The following is a 23,833-nucleotide window of genomic DNA, read 5'->3' on the forward strand; positions in this document are numbered from 1 at the left end:
CCTGCGGCACACAGCCCTGCTGCCATCCTGATTTGGGCCCAGTGGTAACTATCTCAAATTTCTGGTCTTTGGAACTGTGAAAGGATACATTTCTCTTGTTCGAAGCCACCTAGTTCAGGGGTCTCTGTTAGGAAAACCCAGGAAATTTATGTATCTCCCAACCCTTCTTCTTTGACTAACTTTCAAGGCAGCTGCTCCTGTGGCTGAACAACACAGCTTGGAGAGTTTTCTTTTCTTTTCTTTTCTTTTTGAGACAAAGTCTTGTTCTTTCACCAGGCTGTAATGCAGTGGCATGATCTCAGCTCACTGCAACCTCTGCCTCCTGGGTTCAAGCGATTCTTCTGCCTCAGCCTCCAGAGTAGCTGGGATTACAGGTACCTGCCACCACACCCGGCTAATTTTTGTATGTTTAGTAGAGATGGGGTTTCACCATCTTGGCCAGGTTGGTCTTGAACTCCTGACCTCGTGATCCACCCGCCTCAGCCTCCCAAAGTGCTGGGATTACAGATGTGAGCCACTGTGCCTGGCCAGAGAGTTTTCTTTGTATTGCAAAACCAACCAACTTCTGACACGCTACGGTCAATCTCTCTTTTGTTGGACAGACCTTGGGGTGTTTTAAAATTAGAAATCTTCCTTCTACCCCTGACCCCTCCCTTCCAAGGTAGGCCCCTATAACTTGGTTATTGTTTTTTTATTAGCCAGGACACCCTCCTTTGGTTACCCTTAAATGGGGACCCTTTTCAGTGTCCCCTTAAAATGTGGCCCTAGAAAGTGCTGCTTTTGACTCTGTGTTTGTGTGACCCAAGGGCATGACAATGTGGATAATTCAAACTCCAGGCTCCAGAGCTCCTGCTTCACAGCCCTTCCCCTCCACAGGTAGGAACACCAGTCCAGCCCTTTGCCTCTTCCTGGGTAAAACACCCTGAATTCTCCACATCTGACAGTCTGGGCCCTTGCTTCTTCCAGGCAGCTGTCACCATCTCTGGCTCAGCAGGGAAGGTGCTGGGGCCGCTGTTTCCCTTAGCAACACGCACTTGGAATTCACTCTGTGTTGCGGACCTGGCAACCCCGGATGAGCGTGTCCTGCCCTATCCGAAGTGAAGCCAGGACCTCCCGTTTGTGTGTGGAGGTTGCTCGAGCGGCCCTGTGTCCTGATGCAATCTGGCAGCTCACTGTGCTGAGCAACACAGCAGAGTGTGACTGCCAACCACGAATAGAATCTAATATTTTTCCAGATGACTGACCAGGGTAAAAATAACTATTTGGAAACTACCTGTTTTTCAATCTTCTGTGCTCACAAAAGGGACAGGACTCTCACCCTGGAAGCCACGGAGTAGAAACCTATAGACGGTTCTTTGCAGAGCTTAGTGGGTGTTGTGGTGTGTGGAGGGGGCATGCAGGTCTAAGTGGATCTCAAGGCCACGTACTGCAGGGTAGTAGAGTGTTCTGAGTGTTTTGCTGCCAGATCTGGGCTGGAACTTGCCTTTTTTTTTCTTTTCTTTTTTTTTTTTTTTTTTTGTAATACCTGGAGACTCTGGGGATGGCCACAGTGATCCAGGAAACATCTAGGGAGTGCCTGCTCTTTGCGGGGTACCAGGGATTCATCTACCAGCAGGCAGAAGGCGAGGCGGCTCTCCCCACACAGCCTCATTCCGATAGGAGGGGAACATTCCTGGTTGGGGGGCAGGCAGATCTGACCCTGGAGCCCCCCACATCCACAGCTGGCTCTGGGAACTGGTCCACTCCCTCCACCCCTTGCCCGCAAGACACTGAGAAGAGCCAGCCAATCAGAACTTTAGGCTGGGTACAAGGGCTCCTGCCTGCAGTCCCAGGGCTTTGGGAAGCCGAGGAGGGAGGATCTCTTGAGGCTGGAAGCTTGAGACCAGCCTGGGCTACACAGTGGGACCTCGTCTCTACAAAACAATTTAAAAAGAGCCATCTGTGGTGGTGCATGCCTGTGGTCCCAGCTGCTCCCGAGGCTGAGGTGGGAGCCTGGGAGCTGAAGGCTGTAGTGACTGGTGATCACGCCACTGCACTCCAGCCTAGGCAGCAGAGTTAGACCCTGTCTCTACTAACTAACTAACTAACTAACTAACTAAATAAATAAATAAATAAATAAAAATCAGAACCTGATACTGCTTTTTTAAGTAAGATTCTGGAACACCAAAGAAAATAATGTAATTTTTCTAGAACTGAACCCAACTTTTGGTCCTAAGCACTCATGAAGGTAGGAAGCGGCATGGCGGTTTCCCTGGGTGCGCTGGGACGAGGGCATCCCCAGAAGATGGGGGACAGGCCATCACACTCTCAGGCAGGCCCCTGCCTGAGGGCTCCTATGGAAGACAGTCTCGGGACAGGGGCGGCGGGGAGTCGTGAGCAGCCTGGCTCATGTGTATCTGCAGAGAACCAGCTTTGGGATCTCATGCAAGAAAAGGATCTTCCTCTGCCTCAATTTCCTCTTCTGAAAAATGAGCTTAAGAAGAGTAGTTGCCCCTTGGAGTTACTGTAAGAATTTAAACACGGCAATACCCACAGAGTGCTGAGAGCAGAGCCAGTGTGGGTGAAGTCCCTGGCAGCTACCAGCTCTGCTGTTATTGTGAACAATGGGACTGTCCTCACTGTCGAGTCCCTTTTAAGGGGAAAGAACCTGCAGATTAAATGAGTAATGAATACAAATTGGGTATAAGGACATTCTCCATCACTCCTATCACGATATTATAGTTCAGACCCTCGGAAGCCACAGAAGTGCTCCCGTGATAGACTCGGAGCAATATTATATGATTGCCTTAGAAGGCCATTAGTTTTCAAGCACCAGTAATTATCCCTGTGAAGACCAGGTTTCTTCTCGGAAACTTTGTGCACTCTGTAGGAAATGAAGAAAGCAGCTTACAAAATTACACATGTAGCAAGATTTAAATAAGGTTAAAAATAAAAACCTGCGTTCGGTAAGGTCAAAACCTGGAAAGGAACAGGGAATAGGAAGAGCCCGGGATCTGGCAGGTGTGTACACCTGCAGCATCGCCTGTCTTTTGAGAGGCCCCCGGGAGTCCACAGCCTCCTCCACATCCGGCCTCCCTTCCCTCGGCCTCTTCTCAGTCAAGCTTCCCTGCAGAGCTCCGGTGTCGCCCCTTTCTCTCCTCCAGCTGTCTTCCTAACCAGGGCTGGCCGGCCGCCGGCTTCTTCCCGACTGCTCTCCTTAAGCCTGCCCCATCCCTGAGGTTCCCAGGGGCGCATTCCTGCCCGGCGGTGGCCCTCCGCACTTGCTGCCCAGCGTACGGCTTGCCCTTGCTCTCTTGGGGCTTGCTGAGCCTTCCCAGATGCCCTTGCTGCTGTTTTCCCACCGTGCCCACGTCCTCCACAGCCTCTCTTCCTGCACTGACCTGGCACCGATGGGGTTCTCTGGCCGCAGGCCCCAGGCCTCTTCCCTTCTCTCAGTCATACCGCGGTTTAAGTGTCACCTGGAGGCAGGTGACCCTGGACTCAGGAATGCAGCCGGCCCCGCCTCGGAGCTCCAGCACCACGAGTCCAACTCAGTCAGCAGCCTGGCGCCTCCACTCGCTCCATCTCAGCTGTAACACTATAGACAATGACAGCAGCCGGCGTCTTCCCTGTCCCTCCAGTGGAAACACCCTCTACTCCCTTGTTCAATCAAGACATCTGGACTCCATCTTCTTTCCTTTTTCCTCTTTTCACTGAATTCATCTGGAAGTTCCAGGGGTTCTAGCTCTAAAATGTTGCCTGAACCCCCTTCTCTACCACCTTCTGCCCCCTAGACTCCTGCATTCTGTGTATCGTCTTTACAGCACCCCCTGTGTTACAGATTACACCGTTACTTCTTATTCCAAGCCGCCTGATGGCAGAGCCAATCCTGCCTGCCAGTCCTGCTTGGTACACCCTTCCCCACTCCAGCAGGGACAGAGCCGGGCACGTTCTTCCGCATGCTTCCCCCGACGCCTAGCAGGCTCTTCTGCTCTCCAGGCTGACCCTGCAAGGCTAGGGATGGTCCCAGCTTATCCCTGAGGTTCCAGTGCAGACATCGGTCATGCCCTTTCATGTGCCAAAATGTCTCCATTTCCACAGTCCACTAGACAGGCAGAGATTAGGACCTGCTGAGGCATGCTTCCGTTACCAGCACTTAGCACAGTGAATCGCACCTAAATAAGCATGTCCTCAGCCAAAGAATGAATGTAAGAGTGGCCCACCAGGACATCAATAACGGTTGAAAGAACTAAGTATATTCTGTGCCTGTGAGCCAGCCGTTCCCTCTCAGCAAGAAGAGTCTCTGTGGTCTAAGGACCAATCAGCCTTTTAAAAATGTCTTCACCCTTTAGAAAAACAATAGTGCCGCTCACTGCCAGCGCTCATTTAATTTTCTGTTAACATGCTCTTTGCGGTTGAAAATCTGATTTTCAGTATGAAAATAAAATATAAAAACTATTCTTGGAGTTATTTCTAAACAAACCTAACAGCAGAATCGCCTGAATCATCAGAATCATCTATTTCAGAGAAACCGGGTTCAGCAAATGAATCGCTGGCCAGAAACTCGTTCGAGAGCAATGTGAGCCTCACACGGAGGAATGCTGTTTTCTAGGATTTGACATTTTCAGCGATTGAGAATCTCTGTATTTTGTAAATGAAAATACCACTACTAAAAACAGAATCCTATAAATAGAATAATGCCTTTTGTTTCCAAAGTCAATACAGCAGATTAATGCGAAAAAGCAAGATATTTCATGGCAAAGTTATCTCGGGGTAAGTGCTACAGCCACAAGCCCTGCCAGTGAGTATTCCAGAAATTAAGCCATTCCCACGCCATCCAAGAGAGCCCAGCCGTTACCTTCACACTCGGGGTTCAGCTTCCGGGGAGACGTGGCTGGAGCTTCCTGGTGACAGACGCACCGGTACGAGCCCTCCAGGTTTGTGCACAGTTCCCTTCCAGAACAGGTGTTGAGCTCGTCATAGAAACACTCGTTGACATCTACAGGGAAAGAGAGCAGGATCTGCACTCAACAGTTGCAGACACTTCATCCTCATCCACCTGCACACGCGTGGCCTCCGTGGACTCACACCGTGGATTTGTGCCATGTGACCTGAGGGGCCCCTTGGGCGGCGGTCCCGAGGGGGACTGTGGAAGCCTTGTCTTAGAGGGCCCTGTGCAGCTGCTGACCATCTTCCTCCGAGCAGCGGCCCACATTCAGGCAGGGCTCGTGGCTGGCTCACCTCGCAGCCTCCTGGGAGCAAATCACTTTGGGCTGGACTGAGTGTGAGTGATCATGAAAAGATGGGGCCAAAACATTCCACCCCAAGCAGAAAGCAAAGGAATGGGTGTTTTCTGCACCAACAAGGAAACCCAGAGCCGCCGCTGATGTTCTGAGGCTGGCCCAGGTCTCCCAGACAGAACCATCTCACAGCAACCAGCCTCAGGCATGGCCTCTTTAGAATGCTGCCCAAGCACAGAGAGGAACAAGCTCACAGGTCACCCACGAAGTACCAATGCCCCTCTCTTGGCCACAGTAAGTGGTTATTAGTTCTTTACAAATTACAGCCTATGGTCATGCAATGCTTCCCGTCCTTTTGCTGAGATGTATTGAGATTCCCAGTCATGGAGTTGCCTCTACTTTCTGACAGCGTTCAATTTAGAACAAAATCACATTTCCCAAGGCCCTCCCCAAACCACCCAGTCAAAACCCACATCCTAGAACAGGCTCTTTCCAACAGCCTCTTGCTGAGAGACTCGCTGGTTCTCCACGGCGCAGGTGCTCCCTCGCTGCCTCAAATAAGAAACTCAAATAAGGTCCGCCCACAGGTGTGCTCCTGTGACTTCTGGCCCGAGGACATGGATGGGGCAGACGCAGAGCCAACACTTTGCTTAATGGCACAAGAGCGGTGCAGCTTGGTTTTGAGGAACATGTGTGGATGGGAAGGGAGATCAATGCAATCGCTCGAGCTGTCACACGGCTCTGAGCCCCGGTCTCATCACCCGCTTCCTCACTGTCACGGAAGAGGCTTCACGAGGCAGCCACCCTCCCTCAAAGCCCCGGGAGCAGCAGGCTGGCCGGGCTGCCTCCTGCTTGGGGACAGGAAAGTGTATGGGAGCCTGGCGGTTTGCTTGGGGACTGTCTGTGGCTGCTGGAGCAGCAGGGCTGAGTCGTTGAGACAACAGAGACCACGTGGGCCCACAAAGCCAAGACTATGTACTATCTGGTCCCTTTTAGATGAGGTTTTCCAATTCCTCACATAGAACGGCAGCTACAAAGAACAGGTAATTTCTTCCAGAAACAAGGCCACGTCTATGTGCTTTGCCAGGTACAAATTCAACTTCATACAAATTCTGCTGAAGGAGCATTTGAGGTACAAGGATGTCCTTGGCAAGCGTGGGAAAGAGGTGAGAGGGAAATTTAGGAAACCAGAGAACCGAAGGAACACGTTCTTCGTGTGTGGCTCTGGGATTTGCATTCCAGTGTCCACTAGGATGGACGGAGAAGCCTGCCGAGGGGGAAGGAGGCCAGAGGGAGCCGAGGAGAGATGGAGGGAAGGAGAGAAGGGCGGGAAATGCGGGCTGGAACACGTTCTCGAGGTCTGTACTTGGGGACTTGGAGTTTACAGGGTGAGCTGAAGGTGGGTCCCACGCCTGTGAGGTGAACACACTTGAACCAGTTACTCTTTCACTCCTGAACTTAAACCTCCTTTTAAAGACAAAGGACTGGCCTGGCCTTAGCAGCCACCTTGCATTTTGGCTGTTCAGGGGCCACCTTGCAACCTCCCCAGAGGGACGACCGAGGGAAGCCTGACCTTGCACCTGGACGCTGATCACTTCGTAGACACGCTTTGCGATGTCGCCCAGCAGGCCGGAGACGTCAGCCACGGGCAATGGCCGAGGCAGGCCCAGCAGCAGCCGCGACACCGTGGTGGAGGCATCCCCAGGGACCGAGTGCAGGTGGTGGACAGTGGAGGCCAGTGGTTGCAGGGCACTGGTGACCTGTGAAGTCAGAATCAAAGCATCACACAGCAGAAGGACACCCCGTCAGACAAGGAGACTGAGGCCACAGAGCTGAAATGAACTGTACACACACACACACACACACACACACACACACACACACACACACCATTCCGCTCCTCAGAACAGAACCTGTACAGTACTTATACATCTGTCACTATCCCAGTAAGAGTCCTGTAAACCAGACTACCAATACCTTTCAGCGCCAGCTGTTACGGGCCGAATTCCTTCCCTTAAAATCCATATGTCATCCCAGCACTTTGGGAGGCCGAGGCGGGCTGATCATGAGGTCAAGAGATCGAGACTATCCAGACCAACATAATGAAACCCCGTCTCTACTAAAAATACAAAAATCAGCTGGTTGTGATGGCACCTGTAGTCCCAGCTACTCAGGAGGCTGAGACAGGAGAATCGCTTGAACCCTGGAAGCAGAGGTTGCAGCGAGCTGAGCTTGCCTCACTGCACTCTAACCTGGCGACAGAGTGAGACATTGTCTCAAAAAAAAAAAAAAAAAAAATCCGTATGTTGAAGTCCTAACTTCCAGTACCTCAAAATATGACCTGATTTGGAAATAGGGTCACTGTGGATATGATTAGTGAGGATAGATTCTAATCCAGTATGGCTGGTGCCATCATCAAAGGGGAGATTTGAACACAGAAACAGACATGAACGAGGTGAAGGCAATGTGAAGAGACAGACAGCCGTCTGCACGCCGAGGAGAGAGGTCTGGAGGTCCAGGAGGAACCAGCCCTGCCGACACCAGGATTTCAGGCTTTCCTGCTCCCGGAATGGTGAGAGAGTAAGTTTCTGTGGGTTGAAGCCCCCAGTCTGTGGTCCTCGGTTACAGTGGCCCCAGGACCCTAATATAGCAGCCAGCCCCGGGACCCTCCGTCTCCCACCCCTGCCAAGACCGCAGGTCTCTTGCAGCTGACGACAGAGAATTAGAACCAGAATTAGACAATTCGAGATCAAAAGCCACGGTCTCCTGTTGTACACAACCAGTTATTTTTTTGAGGTTTGATGATCACTTTTCTCATTTCATATGCATTATTTTTATTTCAGCTTAATATCTTGAAATCTCAACCCTTGGGAAGCCAGGTGAACCGGTAACTCCACAGCCAAGCCGGCGGCCACCAAAATAAACTTTGCCAGCAAACCCCCAAGTCTCCACTGAGAACCCCAAAGGAGGTTTGGAGAGAGCCGGAGTCCTTCTCCGAGACACACTTGAAACCCCTTCCTGGGAGGAGATGTGGCTGGTAATTTAGAAGACGGAACTGGGAACCAGCCCTGGCCTCATCGGAACCCCTCATTCAGCAGCAGAAACGGGCCTCGGAGCCCAGCGCCTGAGGCTGCCAGACCCCTGTGCAAGGCAGGCGCTTCTGCGGGGCGTCATGGTCTGGTTGGAGATGAAATCTATGCGGGGAGCAGCAGGCGGCACACAGCAACACTGAAAACTCTGCCACCACGAGGTCTCCGGCCCCGCACACACCAGGAAGCTCAGGAACCACCTCAAGCTCTTTCCATGCATGATTTAAACGCATGGCCCAGTCTCAGGCAGAGTTAGGATGATTTCTTCTATTTATGTATTTATTTAGAGACAGAGTCTCGCTCTTGTTGCCCGGGTTGGAGTGCAGTGGCACAATCTCGGCTCACTGCAACCTCCACCTTCCAGTTCAAGCAATTCTTCTGCCTCAGCCTCCCCAGTAGCTGGGATTACAGGCACCTGCCACCATGCTTGTATTTCTAGTAGAGACAGGGTTTCATCATGTTGGCCAGGCTGGTCTTGAACTCCTGACCTCAGGTGATCCGCCTGCCTCGGCCTCCCAAAGTGCTGGGATTACAGGTGTGAGCCACCACTCCTGGCTGATTATATTTAATGGAGGAGGCACAGAGAGGTTAAGTGACTTTCCCAAGGTCACACAGCTGATGAGTGGCAACATCAAGGCCAGACAGTGTGGCTTTAGAGCCTGCTTCTTAACGGCTAATTGAGCAGCCCCCTGAACAAGCTAAGGGGAAACAGGAATCACTCCCAGCCTGAGCTGTTAAGGCTGAGGCTGTAGACTACCCGTCCAGCAGCCCCCTGGCCAGTGGCCCAGAACAACATGAGGTGAGCACCATTTGCCCTGGGCTCCCAGCCAGCTTAGTCTAAAGTAGGCGTCCCCAAACTTTTTACACAGGGGGCCAGTTCACTGGCCCTCAGACCGTTGGAGGGCCGCCACATACTGTGCTCCTCTCACTGACCACCAATGAAAGAGGTGCCCCTTCCTGAAGTGCGGTGGGGGGCCGGATAAATGGCCTCAGGGGGCCGCATGCGGCCTGCAGGCCGTAGTTTCGGGATGCCTGGTCTAAAGGCTAAGGAACACCCCAACCCCGGGTCTGACACCAAGACCCCCAGGCACATGTGGGATGCACACAAGATCTGAAGCGCAGAACAGCTACACAGATGCCAAAGAAAACGCGGGTCCCCTTGTCTGAAGAGTGTTCGTCATTTCCAGAGGCAACGGCAGCACATTAGACCAAGCTGGGGCCCCTCTGAGCGCAGGCTCCTGTCAGCAGGTGGCCCCGAGGTCAGACCATCCCCAGGGAGGGCGGCCTTGGGGACACGCAGCACCCTATCCACGCTGGGATTCCCGAGACTAGTGGTGGCCTGAGCTCGAGAAGATATCCTGATTGGAAATCACTGATGAGGGCCAGAAAGTGTGAGCCGTGGCATCAGTGGGTCTCAGCCAGGGTGTTTGTTTTCATCCCCTGGGGACAGTGGGCCATGTCTGGAGACAGTCTGGGATATCGCCCTGGGGTGTGCTCCTGACTTGTGTGGAGAGGCCAGGGGTGCTGCCAACCATCGGACCACAGGGTGCTCTCCAGCCCCAGGCTAGGGTTTCTGATTTAGCACCCCCAGGATGGTGTGGGCTTCTAAAAAGCAAGAGCCAGAACTTGAGGGATTTGGGAGTGAGGCTGGTGAGGGACGAGCTCAGGGCTCAGACTGTCTCTGCTGGGACTCGAGACTTCTGCAAGCGTAGGGATCCGTGCTCTCCCCCACAACAGGCGGGCCTGTGAGGACACACACATCACAACTCATCCAATGACACATTTCAGTTGTCTGCACTTTGTTGCACACACAGAGGTAAATGGTACCTCTTCGAAGCTGATTTTTTTAAGGATTAGAATTTGGGGCCAGGCACAGTGGCTCACAGCTGTAACCCCAGCACTTTGGGAGGCCAAGGCAAGCAGATCACCTGAGGTCGGAGTTCAAGACCATCCTGGCCAACATGGTGAAACCCCGTCTCTCCTAAAAATACAAAAATTAGCAGGGCATGATGGTGGGTGCCTGTAATCTCAGCTACTCAGGAGGCTGAGGCAGGAGAATTGCTTTAACCCAGGAGGTGGAGGTTGCAGTGAGCCAAGATCATGCCACTGTACTCCAGCCTGGGCGACTCTGTCTCAAAGAAAAAATTGGTTCAGACTCAGTCATTTGGGGTCACTAGTAGAACATCACCCTCCCCAGCCCCCAGGTCTGTTCCACAGCCCCACCTGGGTCTGCCTGAGCAGCTGCCGAAAGCAGCGTGCAGACAGCCCCTATCTTTCTCACCTACCAAGGAGTGCAGGAGGCGCGTGTGGTTCAGGAGCCTGGGGTCCGCCTGCTGGAGTTCCTTGAAGTCCATTTTCACCAGCATGGTGACGTTGTACCAGGAGCCCACGGGGTGCCTCTCTGGAGCTATATAAGGGCAAACGATGATGATTGTGGCCCCAGGACAGGTGGAAGTCACAAGAGCCACTGGGGTGGGGGAGGGGGCAGGAGAGGAAGCAAGAGGCCCTTCTCTGCATTTACCTTCCTGCACAAAGGCATCTGCCCCAGGAGATGGCAGGATGTCCCCCTGCCTGTCCCTCACTCCTCTCCATCCTGATGTCCCTGAGGACCACTGATCCCTGCTCAGGGGTGAGCTGGGCCTCGACCCACAGCAGCAGGCCTTCCCTTGAAGAGATTGGCTTAGGAGTTAATAGAGCCTGTCAGCCTCACTATGCTGTCATATGTATTGATATGGAAAACTATTTTATTCTGTCATTATTTTACTGACACTACAAATATTGGATAGTATAGTATGTCACACAATACATATTACATAATAGCTTGTAATATAATGATAGATTATCATATAACACTTGACACTGTGTATGTTGTTTTATCACTTCATTCTATACTAACGCCATAATACATATTTAAAATATTAAATAATATGCCACATTACATATAACATATCTATGCCATCCCATTCTCTTGTATGCAGATCCCAATCGAAAGAGAACTTTCCAGACCAGCCCGGGCATTTGAGGCAGCAGGGACATCTACCGGCGCTGCGGAGCTCATCGGGCCCCTGCGGTGCTGCGCGTGCAGCCAGCTTCACACCTGCGACAGATCCACCTGGGGCTCCTGCCTCCCCAGGCAAACTGGGAAATCCGCTCCGCTGGAGTGGATTTGGTCTCTGCTGCATCAAAAGTGTCTTACCATTTCAGGGCTCCTGCGAGCGCCATGAGCTCGTCTCCCCTGAGACTTCAGTGGCCAGATTTTGACTAAGAAATTATCTGAGAGCAGACATCACCTGTGCACACAGTGGGGGCTCCCTGTGAAAAGGGCTGGGCTCCCAGAAACCCTCTCCTCCCCACACCTCCACGTAGACCACACAGCTCAGGCCTCATCGAGACCCTCCTGGGCTGCAGGTCCATGAGCACAGCCCGCAGCAGCCTACCTTGGGGTGCAGGGGCCATGCAACCATAGCGCCCTGACCAGGGGCAGCACTTCTGAAGTCCAGGACAGTCAGTGTCCAAGCTGCAGGAGGAGGTGGATGGTTCAGGTTCCTCTGCAGGGCAGACCCCAGGTCTTGATGTGAACTCGCTGGACCGATTGAGGGCTGGGAGAAAATGATATAATTAGTGATGCTGGCCGTAAAAGACAAAGCCCTTATTTGCTGCCCAGGGACCTGATGTGGGTGCTTCCTGGTGCTGAAGTCTGCCTGAGGGTCTGTGGCCTGTTCAGGACCCATCCCCATGGGCAGACACCCGCCCCACTGGAGGGCCGTTGGCTTGCCTCTCCTATCCTCTGCCCATCTGTCCTGCCAGGGCAGCTTCAGCTGGGGTCCTGGGGGTCTCTGTTTTCTTTAGGCCTCAGGAGTCCAGGTCCAGGGGGCTCCACCACCCCCTGAGAGAGCCCCTGCTGCTTCAAGTCCTGATAGCTCACTCATTCATTCATTCATTCATTCATTCAATGTTTGTTGAGCACCTGCTCTGTGCCCAGTGCAATGCTGGATACCCAGGGCCCAGCCTTCAGGAAACGTATATTCCAGTGGGGGAACAATAGTGGAAGGAGACCGACAGATGCTCAGACAGGGTGAGAGCTTCAGGGTTGCAGCCGCGTGGGGGGCGGGAGTCTGGGAAGGCCGCTCTGGAGAGGGGCTCATGCCTGGGCTGGGCCAGGGGGAGCTCGGAGCAGCCCGCAGACATCAGCCCCGGCGCCCGAGAGGCGAGGTGTGGGCCTGGAGTGGGGCGTGGTGGGGGCTGGCCCAGGTGACAGTGCAGGCGAGTGCAGCATGGGACCCTGGGGAGATCAGGTGGGGGCGCCCACAAGATGTACTGACAGGATGGGGGTGTCATAGAAGAAGAAGCTTCAGGAAGGCTCCCAGGTTTGGGGCCTGGCACCCCTAGGGCTCCATTCCTGAGCTGGGGAAAGCTGTGGGAAGAACGGCCTGGGGTAGACCAGGAGAGTGGAGGCGCAAATGTGAGGTCTGACACGTCCACTGCTCGCCCACGTGGAGACGAACGACAGAGTGACAGCGGAGGCGGCCGCTGAGACCAGCCCACCGGCGGCTGGCTGCACAACTCCCAGCCCTTCACTGTGTGAGCGCAGCTCGGGCGCAGCTCCAGACACAGAAATGCGCCGAGCCTCTGCAGGAGACAAAGACAAGGAGGGCGCGAGGCCAGCCGGTGGAGTCCCCATGCGAGGTGCGCGGGTCCCAGGGACCGGACCTCAGCCAGGGCTGCAGGGAGAGGCCACGGTGGGCCTTCCGGAAGAAGGCTCGTAGAGCTCTCAGAAAGCACAGCAGGAGTCAGAACCCACCCCGAGGGAAGCCGTCAGGAGCCCAGGGGCTGCCGTTCAGAGCTCCGAGGAGCACAGGACGAGGGAAAAGAGAAGAAACGGAACCCCACAGGGCGGAGACAGCGGAGCGTGAGCCCGATGCTGACGGAGCCTGCAGTGCGCCCTCGCCAAGACGGCCGGGGTGGGCCCAGGGCAGGAGACGACCCCATCTGAGAAGGTGGAGCTCCAAGAGGCTGAGGGCATACTGACCCCTGGATTCATACTGCGAAGAGGACACAGCGAAGAGGACACAGAGGGAGGAGGGACCCTGGCGCTGGGCCCCAGAGAAGGCTTGCCCAGCTCCGCAGCCTCCATAGCCAGCCACCCTGATGATGGGTACCATCCCACTGGGGCTTTACTCAGAGCTGTCCGGCTCATGCCCAGATGCATGGCAAACTCTGTGTGTCTATGGCCCGGGGAGGTTTAGAAGCACAGCCCGAGACCCCTCAGAGCCCAGAAGACTAGAGGAGACCAGCTGGTAACTGGGTCCTGAACTCACACCCTGCGACGGCAGGGAAAACTTGTGAGATCGGTCAAGTGGAAGGGAAGCCTCCAGGCTGGGTCCCAGGGACCGGCCTCTCAGGTCCCCCAGGGTCCGCAGAGACTTGCAACCAAGAAAGAAGGTGGCGGCCCTGCTGGGAACCTGGAGGTCGCTGTTTTGTCTCCCAGTGCAAAAAGCAAAGGCCACAGGGTTAATCCAACATAGGGACTCGATGGAAGGTGGGCTCCTGGGACAGAAAAGACATTTGGGAAAAGCAGGGAAATCCAAATAAAGTATGGCATTCACTGACGATGCCCAGTGTGTCGGCCCCTGAGGACAAATAGGCCCGAGAGATGTAAGAGGCTGAGGTTAGGGGAAGCTGGGGTGTACAGGACCTTCCTGCATTATCTTTAAGACTTTCCCGCAAATCTAAAACTATTCTGAACTAAAAGGTTTACTTAAACAGAAACAATCCCCTCAAAAATTGGCTTCCAAAAATAGTTGCCTAATCACCAGGGCGTGTTTTAGAGTGAAAGGGCTGCATCTTGACTGGGTAGTGCCGGGAGGCCCCTCCATCCCTCGGCACTGGCCACCTGACTGAACGCCCTGAGAACGCTGAACGAGTCCAACTTGGTAGAAAGTCAAAAATCTCCCTCTTCCCTAACTTAATGCAAACAATAAAACACAACTGTTCAGCTCCTGGCAACACGGTTAGTCATGGTCCAGGGAGGCGACAGGGGAGCTTTCTGTGTGAGCCACAAACCCAAGGCTCCCGGGGCTGAGGATCGGAAGGGCTGGGGAGGAGTCATTCCTGTCTCCCTCCTCCCTCCTTGGTGCCTCTTTGCCAGGTCGGGACAGGAAGTTCTCATCAAAGGGCCCCTGATCATCAGCATGCGGCGACAGGAAGTTTTGGGGCATCTCCTGGTCCGGTGGGGTCCTGGACTTGCCCAACAAGGCTGAGTTTGCCAGGAGGCTGATTCTGTGCAGAACTGGGGTGTCACTGGAATTGCAGATCACAGCTAAGTGCTGGGTTCCACTTCTCAGAATCCAACTTGTGCCCTGCTGTATTTGCACTCTGTGATGTTCATCACAGCATTATGTGTGATCATGAATAATTAGAAAGAACGGAACATTAAGTGGTGAGAGCTTGCTCAACAAAGGCTGATGCGTTTATGAGCTCATGCCATGTGGCCATGAAAGCCGGCAGTGGGGTGACGCTTACGGACGTGAAAGCTGCCAGGGATAGATTGCTGAGTGGTAAAATCATGCTACAGATGTCTTGGATGCAGTGACCATCCTCTTGTGAAATGTCTGCCCTGGAGGGAAGAACACGTGAAAGGTGGTTACTCACGAGCGGCAGGTTTGGGATAGTTTCCTCTCGTTCTTTGTGTTTCCAAATGTTCTGTATGGTTCATGTATTCATGTTTGTAAGCATGTTTTTTCAAAAACTTAAAATAATGCACAAGTTGCCATTGCAGTCCAAATGCGGGACTGAGCGAGTTGAAAAGTCACCGGAAGTCATACCACGTGCATGTTCATGCTTCCCTTCCCTTTTCTGCATAAGTCATTATTGAGTGGGAGGAGAAAGAAGGAAACGCCGCTGGCATTTTACCGCTGCCTGGGGGACAGGACTGCAAGGCTCAGAGCCCCAGGCGGCTGAGGGCATGTCACCCACACTCAGGCAACCTGGAGGCCCCGCCACAGAAGAAGGAGCGTCTCCCACCCTTCATGCCTCCCGGTATTTCCAGGTGCCTCCAGCATCTGTCAGGTCCAGCTTTGGGCCCTGCTTCATTCTGTACAAATCAGAGTCACAGCTCTCGACAGGTTCGTCCCTGAGACCATCTCACCTCCAGCTCCAAGGAGCCAACCTGCCACATGGCATCCCGGGAAAAGCATCCATTAACCCTTCAGGCTTTGATCAAAAGAGCTGTGCAAGCAGGAGAAGGCTGTGCTTGCCAGAATCCAGGGTGGAAATCCGCCCGCCACAGGCACCTTCACATTAGCAGCGTGATGTCTCCAAGCTTCGGGCTGGGAAGAGATAGAGGCCCACGGGATCCAGGCCCTCTGGCGGCAGGAACTGCAGAAGCTTCGTGGACTGAGCCCTTCACCAGGCCCCAGCACAGGGAGGGACCTTCCTGAGAAAGAACCCTGTGTTCTCAGTGCCCTGAAATGTTCCTCCTCCTGCAATCGCCACAGCCACAGTACTCAAATGCCACAAACTCCCTACACTAAAGTGCAGCTTGGTAAACCCCCCAAAATCTGCCTGAGGGTCCAAGAGCCCCAGGCCCACATCCCCAGCCTGCCTCCCAGGAGCTGTGCCACAGTGGTGGAGGCTCAGGTCTCCCCTAGCCTGGATCCCCACCTGCAGAGCCAGGGACGCTCGGTCCTTTGGTGTCTGAGATTGGAGAGTCTCCTGCCCTGGCTTCTTAGAAAGAATGCACACAGCCAATGCCCGTTCTGCTGCGTCATCTCTTCCTTCCTCCATCTGGGTCTGCCCCCTCTTCACTGTGCCAGAGTGAGCCTTCTAGAACCTGAGGAACCATGTACTGAGGGGCTCAGGGCCCACAGGGTGAGTCCACTTCCCCTCCGGCCCCACGTCCCTCCCTGCGGCCTCGCTTTCCCCTCCCTGCAGCTCCCCAGGGCAGCCCACTCTTACCCACAGGACTCCCTGACTGCAAGGGTATGGCCCTGGAGAGCCTCTAATTAAAGGTGCTCACATCCTGAAAATGGAGCCGATTCCCACAAGAGGCTCTTCCTGGAGGTTGGTCTACAGAGGGGGAGGAGGATGAGGGGCAGGTGGTGGGGAGGGGCCTCCCTGTCTTCTGGGACGGAATTAACTTGTTTGCTGCAGCCGGCCAGGGTCTCTTACAGAAGGTGATGGTAGGCATGGGTGGGGCTGGTCTGGCCCTGCCAAGCGAGGGCAAGGAGGAGCTGCCAATCAGCCTCCCCCAGAGCCTCCTCCCCACAGTGCCCACAGGCAGGGAGAGAGGTGGCCTTCACAGATAAAACAGGACAGGATGGGGCAGGGCATGTCCTGACTGCGAAGCCCACGTGCTCTAAACCAAGGTGCTGTGGCCCCGACACCTGTGTCCTAATGACTCCCGTCAACCTCCAAGAAAGGGGAGGCTGCCCGCAGGGCAGGGGTGGCAGCAACCGTGGCTCAGCAGGCTAGCCCCTCTGTGCGTGTGGCCCTCAGAGAAAGGGAAAGTGGAACTGGGCGGCAGGCATCAGGACAGGGAGCATCTCCTTAGACCAGCACCTGAGCAGCACGGCCAGGTCACAGCTTCTCCCTGCCAGTGGCCCTCGGGGGAACCAATGAGAGTACGGAAGAGCCATTGCTCTGGGGTCAGCTGGCCCTGGTTGGCTTCTATTGGTGATGAAAGTGTTCTCTGGGGTCAGCTGGCCCTGCCTGGCTTCTATTGGTGATGAAAGTGTTCTCTGGGTTCAGCTGGCCCTGCCTGGTTTCTATTGGTGATGAAAGTGTTCTCTGGGGTCAGCTGGTCCTGCCTGGTTTCTATTGGTGATGAAAGCGTGGCTCTGGGATCAGCTGGTCCTGCCTGGTTTCTATTGGTGATGAAAGTGTGGCTCTGGGGTCAGCTGGTCCTGCCTGGTTTCTGTTGGTGTTGGAGGTGTTGGTCATGGTGTTGTTTTAACACTCCTGAAAGAGGAACACGCCTGTTAAATGGCACACCTGGAACCATAAGGCCCTCTCTGTGCCTGGCTCTCTGAATGGGACAGCAGAAAAGCATCAGCCCTCCCTGTCATCTGTGAAATCGCACTGGAGGCTGAGGGAGGGCCCACTCGGGATGGCCCAGCATGCCGGTCTATGCAGACCCCCTGGGGCCCTTGGTTTCTGGAGGAGGCAGGCACCCTGGTTTGGGCAGTCCGTGCCCCATTCTGCGGTGTCCTGGTCTCAGTCCACAAGGAAGGATCCTGTAGGATCCCCGTGGGGGCACCCAGGAGCTGGTGGCTTCTGCACTTTAGAGATCACAGCCCTTGTGTCTCAGTGACCCAGGCCGACACCTAGCTGGAGCCACACCCTCCCACATCCTTCCACAGTGGGGCTGTGAGGCAGGACCTTCTGACTATACAGAAACTCACTGCAGACCTGCTATTGACTCAAAATTAGCGCGTGCGCACGCGCGCGCGCGCGCACACACACACACACACACCCCTCTCCTGGAAGAGGTCACCTGCGTGTCAGTAGGCTGAACCCTGAGCCCCTGCCCCATCCCAATGCCTCCGACCCTGGCCCAGCATAACCACACCAGTCACCCCGGTAACTGGCCCCAGGCATCCTACAGGCCCACAGCTTTCAAGCTGCACTGAGGAAGCGGGAGACTCTGGGCACTTAGGGTGGTAGCTCGGGGCTCCTTCCATCTCTTTCATGTATTCGAGTTCAGAATAGGATTTGGTGGCAAAAGCATTTCACTGCAGCTTTTAGCAAGAAGAGGCCGCTGCAGAAGAGTGCAGTGCTGCTCTCACACTCTGCGGCGTGTGAGAATCACTCTGGGAGCTTTGAAAACTCCCGACACCCGTGCCATGCGACGGACCAATTCCCTCCCACTCTCTCAGAATGAGACCCAGGCATCTGCATTTTTAGAGCTGCCCAGGAGCCCTCTGAGAACAACAGAGTTTCTCAAAGTGCAGTCCCTGGGCCAGCAGCATTAGCGTCACCCAGGAATTTGTCAGAATGGCCAATTCTTACATTTCACCCCCACCCACAGACTCAGAAACCTGGGGGTGGGGCCAGGGACAGCCCTGCCAATGACCCTGCTGCGCAGTCAAGGCTGGGAACTGTGCTCCTGGAAGACCTAGCAAATTCCGGGCCAATGGATACCAATGGTGACTGTCCCATCAGGAGTCCCGATGGCGAGGGCGGCCCCGCCCCAGCCCAACAGCCCTGGCTGGACTCACGCAAGACGCAGTAGAGGCCGAGCTGCTCATAGCCCTGGCAGCAGTCAGTCACGTTCCTGGACTTGGGGACCTCCACCACCAGGTACCGGGTCCCGTAAACAGTCTTGGGGCACCGCCTCCAGGGGATCCAGCCGCCACAGGACACATAGGTTGTGTAGGATGTCTGCACGGCCTCCACCTTCTGTTCAGTGTAGGTCACGCGGTGGCTGCACAGCTGGTAGCCCAACAGGGACAGGCCTTTTTCTAAAAGAGAGGCAAGCAAGGAGGCAGACCGAGACCAGAAGAGGGAGGGACGCCAGGATCAGATCCCTGGAGCTGCGATCTGCAAGGCGCCCTCTGCAACAGCAAGTGAGGCCAGAGCTCCCACACTTGGCAGGCCTTCAGGAGCTGCCCACCAGCCTTCTCCACAGGCCTTTTCCTACTAGTGGGCTGGGAAGGCTGCTGCGTGAGTGAACGCAGAGGAATGAAGCACAAACGTAGCCTGGCCTGCTAAGAAAGCTGCTGTGAGCAAGGAGGAGACGCCACCTGGCCCCACATATGCTTCCCTGAGCACAGTGATCTCACGACCAGTATAAGAAGGAAAGAGCCCAGCACTGGGATCAACGCTCAGAGATCACGTCCCCTTTTCCTGCTCCATGTGGGCTGATTCCACAGGCCGCAGAATCTCGTGCACATCTATCTCTTGGTCCCCCTGAGTCTCAAGGTTGCCCTCTGGGAAAGGAACGTGCCTCTCTCTGCAGTGCACGCTGAAGGCCTGCTGTGGCCAGGGCCTGAAAATGACAGCTTTCTTTTCAGTGACGTGGAAGGGAAGTAAACAGGTAATTAAAGCACACGTGAGAAGTTTGTCTATGATAAAAGATCAGTTCAGACTGGGCGTGGTGGCTCAGGCCTGTAATCCCAGCACTTTGGGAGGCTGAGGTGGGCAGATCATTTGAGGTCAGGAGTTCGAGACCAGCCTGGCCAACATGGTGAAACACCGTCTCTACCAAAAATATATTTTTTAAAAAAGGCTGGGTATGGTGGTGCATACCTGTAATCCCAGCTGCTGGGAGGCTGAGGCAGGATAATTGCTTGAACCCAGGAGGCAGAGATTTCGGTGAGCTGAGATGGTGCCACTGCACTCCAGCCTGGGCAACAGAGTGAGATTCCATCTCAAAAAAAAAAAAAAAAAGACTAGTTCAACTGTTCAGTCGTTACCACTGTGATCAGAGGGAGGCATGGTCACCCCTGCAGCAGGACAGGCATCAAGTTCACCGTATTGGGCCCCACGCGTCTCTCACTGGAGCCCGGTTCCTAGGCATAAGGCCCATCACCGTCTTATCAATGTGATACTCGGTTCTCCAGACCTTGCCCCATGACATTCACCACGCGCCTCTTCATCATGGACATCTTTCAACATGGTGCCTGGGCTCCCCATCTCCCAGGCAACCCCTATTGCCTAATTCGAATCAATTGTGTTTCTCCAAAAATTCATATGTAAAGTCCTAAACCCCAGTAACTCGGAGTCTGACCTTATCTGCAGCTGAGTCTTATGGAGGCTATCAAGCTAAAGTGAAGACATTAGTGTGGGCCCTAATGCAATATGACTGGTCCTTATAGTAAAGGGAAATGTAGAGACAGACAGGCACACAGGGAGAAGAGGGCAGAAACCGGGGTGAGGCTTCTACCAGCCAAGAACACCAAAGATTGCCAGCAAGCCTGGAAGCTGGAGCCTGGAGCAGAGATTCCCACAGAACTCAGGAGGGGCCAGCCCGCCTGCACCCTCATCTTAGACGTCTGGCCTCCAGAACTGTGAGAGAATCAATCCATTTTTTGCCATTTAAGCCACCTCGGCTGTGTTTCATTGTCACACCAGCCCTAGCGAGTGAACACAGCGATGGTGAAGGGTCCCCTCCTGCTCCCCCGTGGCACCTAGCAGGGGGCTCTGAGTTTGTGGATGCTCCCTGCAGGACGAACGGAGGGTTTGACCTACAGTGCTTGCATTTCAGATACTCAACTAGGCTCTAAGCTTTACTTACAGCCAAGAGGTGGGGCTCAGTATTACGGTTTACTTTCCTCAGTGAGCACCTGGATTGATTTCTGTGGAGGAAGGTGGAGATGGGAGCAGACATGATCACAAAACCTGTCCTGTCCTTATTCCCTCCACTGAGGCAGCCTCTCTGCGGATTCCCTGCTTGGACCTCACAGCAACCTACCAGTGTGCAGAAAGCTGGACTCAGGGGGCTTGTTACTCGCCCCAGGAAGAAGCAGGGCAGAGCCAGCCCTCAAACCAGGTGAGGGAGAGGCTGCAGCTTTGCTCTAGGCGGAACACGGGTGCTGGACCACATGCTTGCCACACAGCGACCCCACTCCACAAGTAACAGGGACTGGAGCTGCAACGTCCTCTGGGGGCTGCACCTCAAATCACCCTGTGGGCTCAGCAGGGCCTCTGGGGATGGGGACCACCTGCTGCTTGCCATCACCAACGGGGTAGTTCCACAAAGGAATGGAGACCCTTGTCATAGGGGGTGGGACAGGACAAGTCAGCTTCTGGGACCAAGGCATCTTGGCCCAGAGCCTAGAAGTGACTTACCTGAGGAACGGGGGAATACCGCCAGAGGAACGCAGTCACCTACTCAGTGACCACACCAAACTAGCAAAGCCCGAGGACTTCCTGCACTGAGAACCTAGCAGGGTGGATCTAGCTTGTGTTTTTCCTCTTAACCTGAGCAGAGATGCCAACCACATTAAGGACACTTATAGCTCCGGGTCTCTAGAGAGATGTCAGGGCCCCGTCTAATCATTACAGGGCCCCGGCTGATCCACAGCAGAGCCCTCCTTCACTCACACGTGCACACACACATATGCACACACACACGCATGCGCACACGCACGCACGCTCGTCTCCTCTGGAACCTGGGAGGTGTTGGTCCTGTTTTGTCTTTTACATTTCATCCAAGGTCACATGTCATCCCAAGGCTGGCTTCTTGACTGAGCCCAGAGAAGAAAGTGTTTAGCAGATCCTGGCATTCTGCAAAGCCCTGCAAGGGCCATCGCAGTAGGAACCGGGCGTCCTGGATTCCGCTCTCAGAGCGGGGAAGCCTAACGCTCCGAGGCCGACGAGAATTCTGGGGTCAGACAAACCTGCACTCACACCCAGGCTCATGAACACTTGCTGTGTGATTCTGTGCCCATGTCACGCCTTCCAGGTGCCCTCCTCTTGTCATCTGTGAAATCACAGCCATGCCCTGTGGCTGCAGAAGGCTGAGGTGGAGCCATGCCCCTGAAGGCAGTGCTGGTCCAGGGAAAATTCGGGGTGGGTAGACGTGGGGTTGCTAAGGTTCAGCCAGGTGTCCTCATATACAATGAGGGGTTCTGGAAACGCCTCTTAAGACCTTCTCCAGCTTGCCATGATTCCCACCCATTATGCACCTGAACTGTGGTGTCTATACATTACCTGTTCCAATAGAGACATCCATTTCACAAATCACAGTAAAAGGAAAATCCTGCTTCTGGGTGAAAAACTTTAAGCCAGTACGAAAGCTTCGTAGATTTTAGAAACAGAATGCATCCCTTTAAATTTCTAACTGAATAAGACAGATTTTCAGAGGAAAATGATTTCAAAGTCTGCAGTCCCGTTTCCTCGATTCCAGGGTTTCAGAACTCCCACGTGTTTTAGCGGCTGCTGTGCCCTCTGCATGCCTGGGAAAACTGGCGCTGCCCCGGCTCCCTCTGTGACTCTGCCCTTGGAGAGCTGCGTGCCCTATGCTGAGTCCCTGATCCACTCTGGGTCTGCCTTTCTTTCTTGTTTTTGTTTTGTATTTTTTTTGTTGTTTTGTTTTGAGGGATTTCGCTCTGTCACCCAGGCTGGAGTGCTGTGGAACAATCTCGGCTCACTGCAGCCTCAACCTCCCAAGCTCCAGCGATCCTCCCACCCCAGCCTCCTGGGTAGCTGGGACCACAAGTGTGCACCACCACGCCTGGCTAATTTTACTTTTGTTTTTTGTAGAGATGGGGTTTCATGATGTTGCCCAGGCTCAGTCTCCCCTTTTTTTTTTTCAATCTGTAAGCGAGGACTTGAATGCAGCAAGGTTCTGGAGACCTTTCCTCTGTGTCTGTAGGACACTCTTCTCAGCGGGATCCAAGGACCCACAGCATCTGCATCACCCACAGACAGGCAGCGTTCCAGGCCCTGTGCCCCAGACCTGCTAGCTAAGAATCTGCATTTTACTCCCATGAACACCCAGGCGATTCTGCAGCAGGCTCCCACTGGGGCAGTCCCCTTCCCAAAAGCCTACCCAGCATTCCTGCCCCACCTCCACAGCTGCTACCGTGTACACTTATGAAAAGCTTGGCCACCATGGAACAGATGTCAGCTCTCAAAGCAAAGGTGTTCTTGCCTGCCCAGGTCTCAGTAGGGGGTTGTCCTCATGAGAGCCATGCCAAGGAGCCCCCTTCCTCAAGAACTGCCCATGCCAAGCCCATAGCCCTCACCTGTGAAGCCGCTGGCCTGGCTGGGGCCCACAGCACTGACCAGAGCCAGCAGGGCCAGCCCTGAGGTCCTGAGCATCGTCCGGTAGTGGTGGTGGCACAGGGCTCTGGGCCTCTACCAAGCAGCCTGGGTCTCTCCTATGCAGGGCACATAGGGGCCAGAGCTGCCTGGACCCAGAAAAGGGGACTTTCTGTCCCCTGCACTGCTGTGGTGGCAATGGCTTCAGAGGAAGCACCACTGGGAGCAGTCCCTTATTCCTGCTGGTTAACGCCCACCACTGCCATGGCCGTTTCCCTGGGGGCACCTGCGTGTCACAGCCTATTCGGCTCCAAGCAGATGACATCTCTTAGGAAATGTGAGTACCCACAGCCCAGCCTGCATCACTGGATTCCATCTCGTTGTTACGCAGAAAACACATTTCAGACCCAAATCTGACTCTCTCCATCAAACACAGAGTATTCTCTTACCCTATCATTCCAAACTGGCAGGAGAAAACAGCATCAAATCAAAGTGGTACATCGCATTCAGAAAAGCATCTGTCACACGGTTCCACAATGCACTTCAAAAGTCATAAAAATGTCCAGGTGCTTTGACCCAGTCCTCTCCTCCTGGAGCTTGGGCTGAGAACACGAAGCTGTGGTCACAGGGATGTACAATACTTATTATGACTTAAAGTGGAAAATTACATGATTGAACAACCACAGGAGAATGGAAGAGTAATTACTACAGAGCATCTGGATGCAGTATTACACAGGCATTGAAATGCTCACCATGAAGATTTAGCAGCATAAAAAAAACCACTTAACAATGTGAAATCAAAACAGCAATGCATAAAAT

General features: G+C 54.1%; 1 protein-coding gene across 4 annotated transcripts in view; it reads right to left on the minus strand.

Moving 5' to 3' along the window:
- Positions 1-23,079, minus strand: part of UMODL1 (uromodulin like 1) — a 64,583-nt gene extending 41,504 nt beyond the window's left edge. For 3 of the 4 annotated variants that reach the window (XM_074389231.1, XM_074389230.1, XM_074389229.1), the window contains exons 1-4: positions 11,746-11,849; positions 10,594-10,715; positions 6,793-6,979; positions 4,838-4,978 (exon numbers count right to left, since the gene is read on the minus strand). In XM_074389231.1, the coding sequence (XP_074245332.1) occupies positions 4,838-4,978; positions 6,793-6,979; positions 10,594-10,715; positions 11,746-11,764 (469 nt within the window). In that variant the 5' untranslated portion in view covers positions 11,765-11,849. Of the gene's footprint in view, positions 1-4,837; positions 4,979-6,792; positions 6,980-10,593; positions 10,716-11,745; positions 11,908-18,525; positions 18,769-22,998 lie in introns of those variants that run through there. The other variant, XM_074389232.1, reaches the window with a different exon arrangement.
- Between the last annotated feature and the right edge of the window lie 754 nt (positions 23,080-23,833).

The sequence above is a fragment of the Saimiri boliviensis genome, chromosome 18, assembly GCF_048565385.1.
Source record: "Saimiri boliviensis isolate mSaiBol1 chromosome 18, mSaiBol1.pri, whole genome shotgun sequence".
Classification (NCBI taxonomy): Eukaryota; Metazoa; Chordata; class Mammalia; order Primates; family Cebidae; genus Saimiri; species Saimiri boliviensis.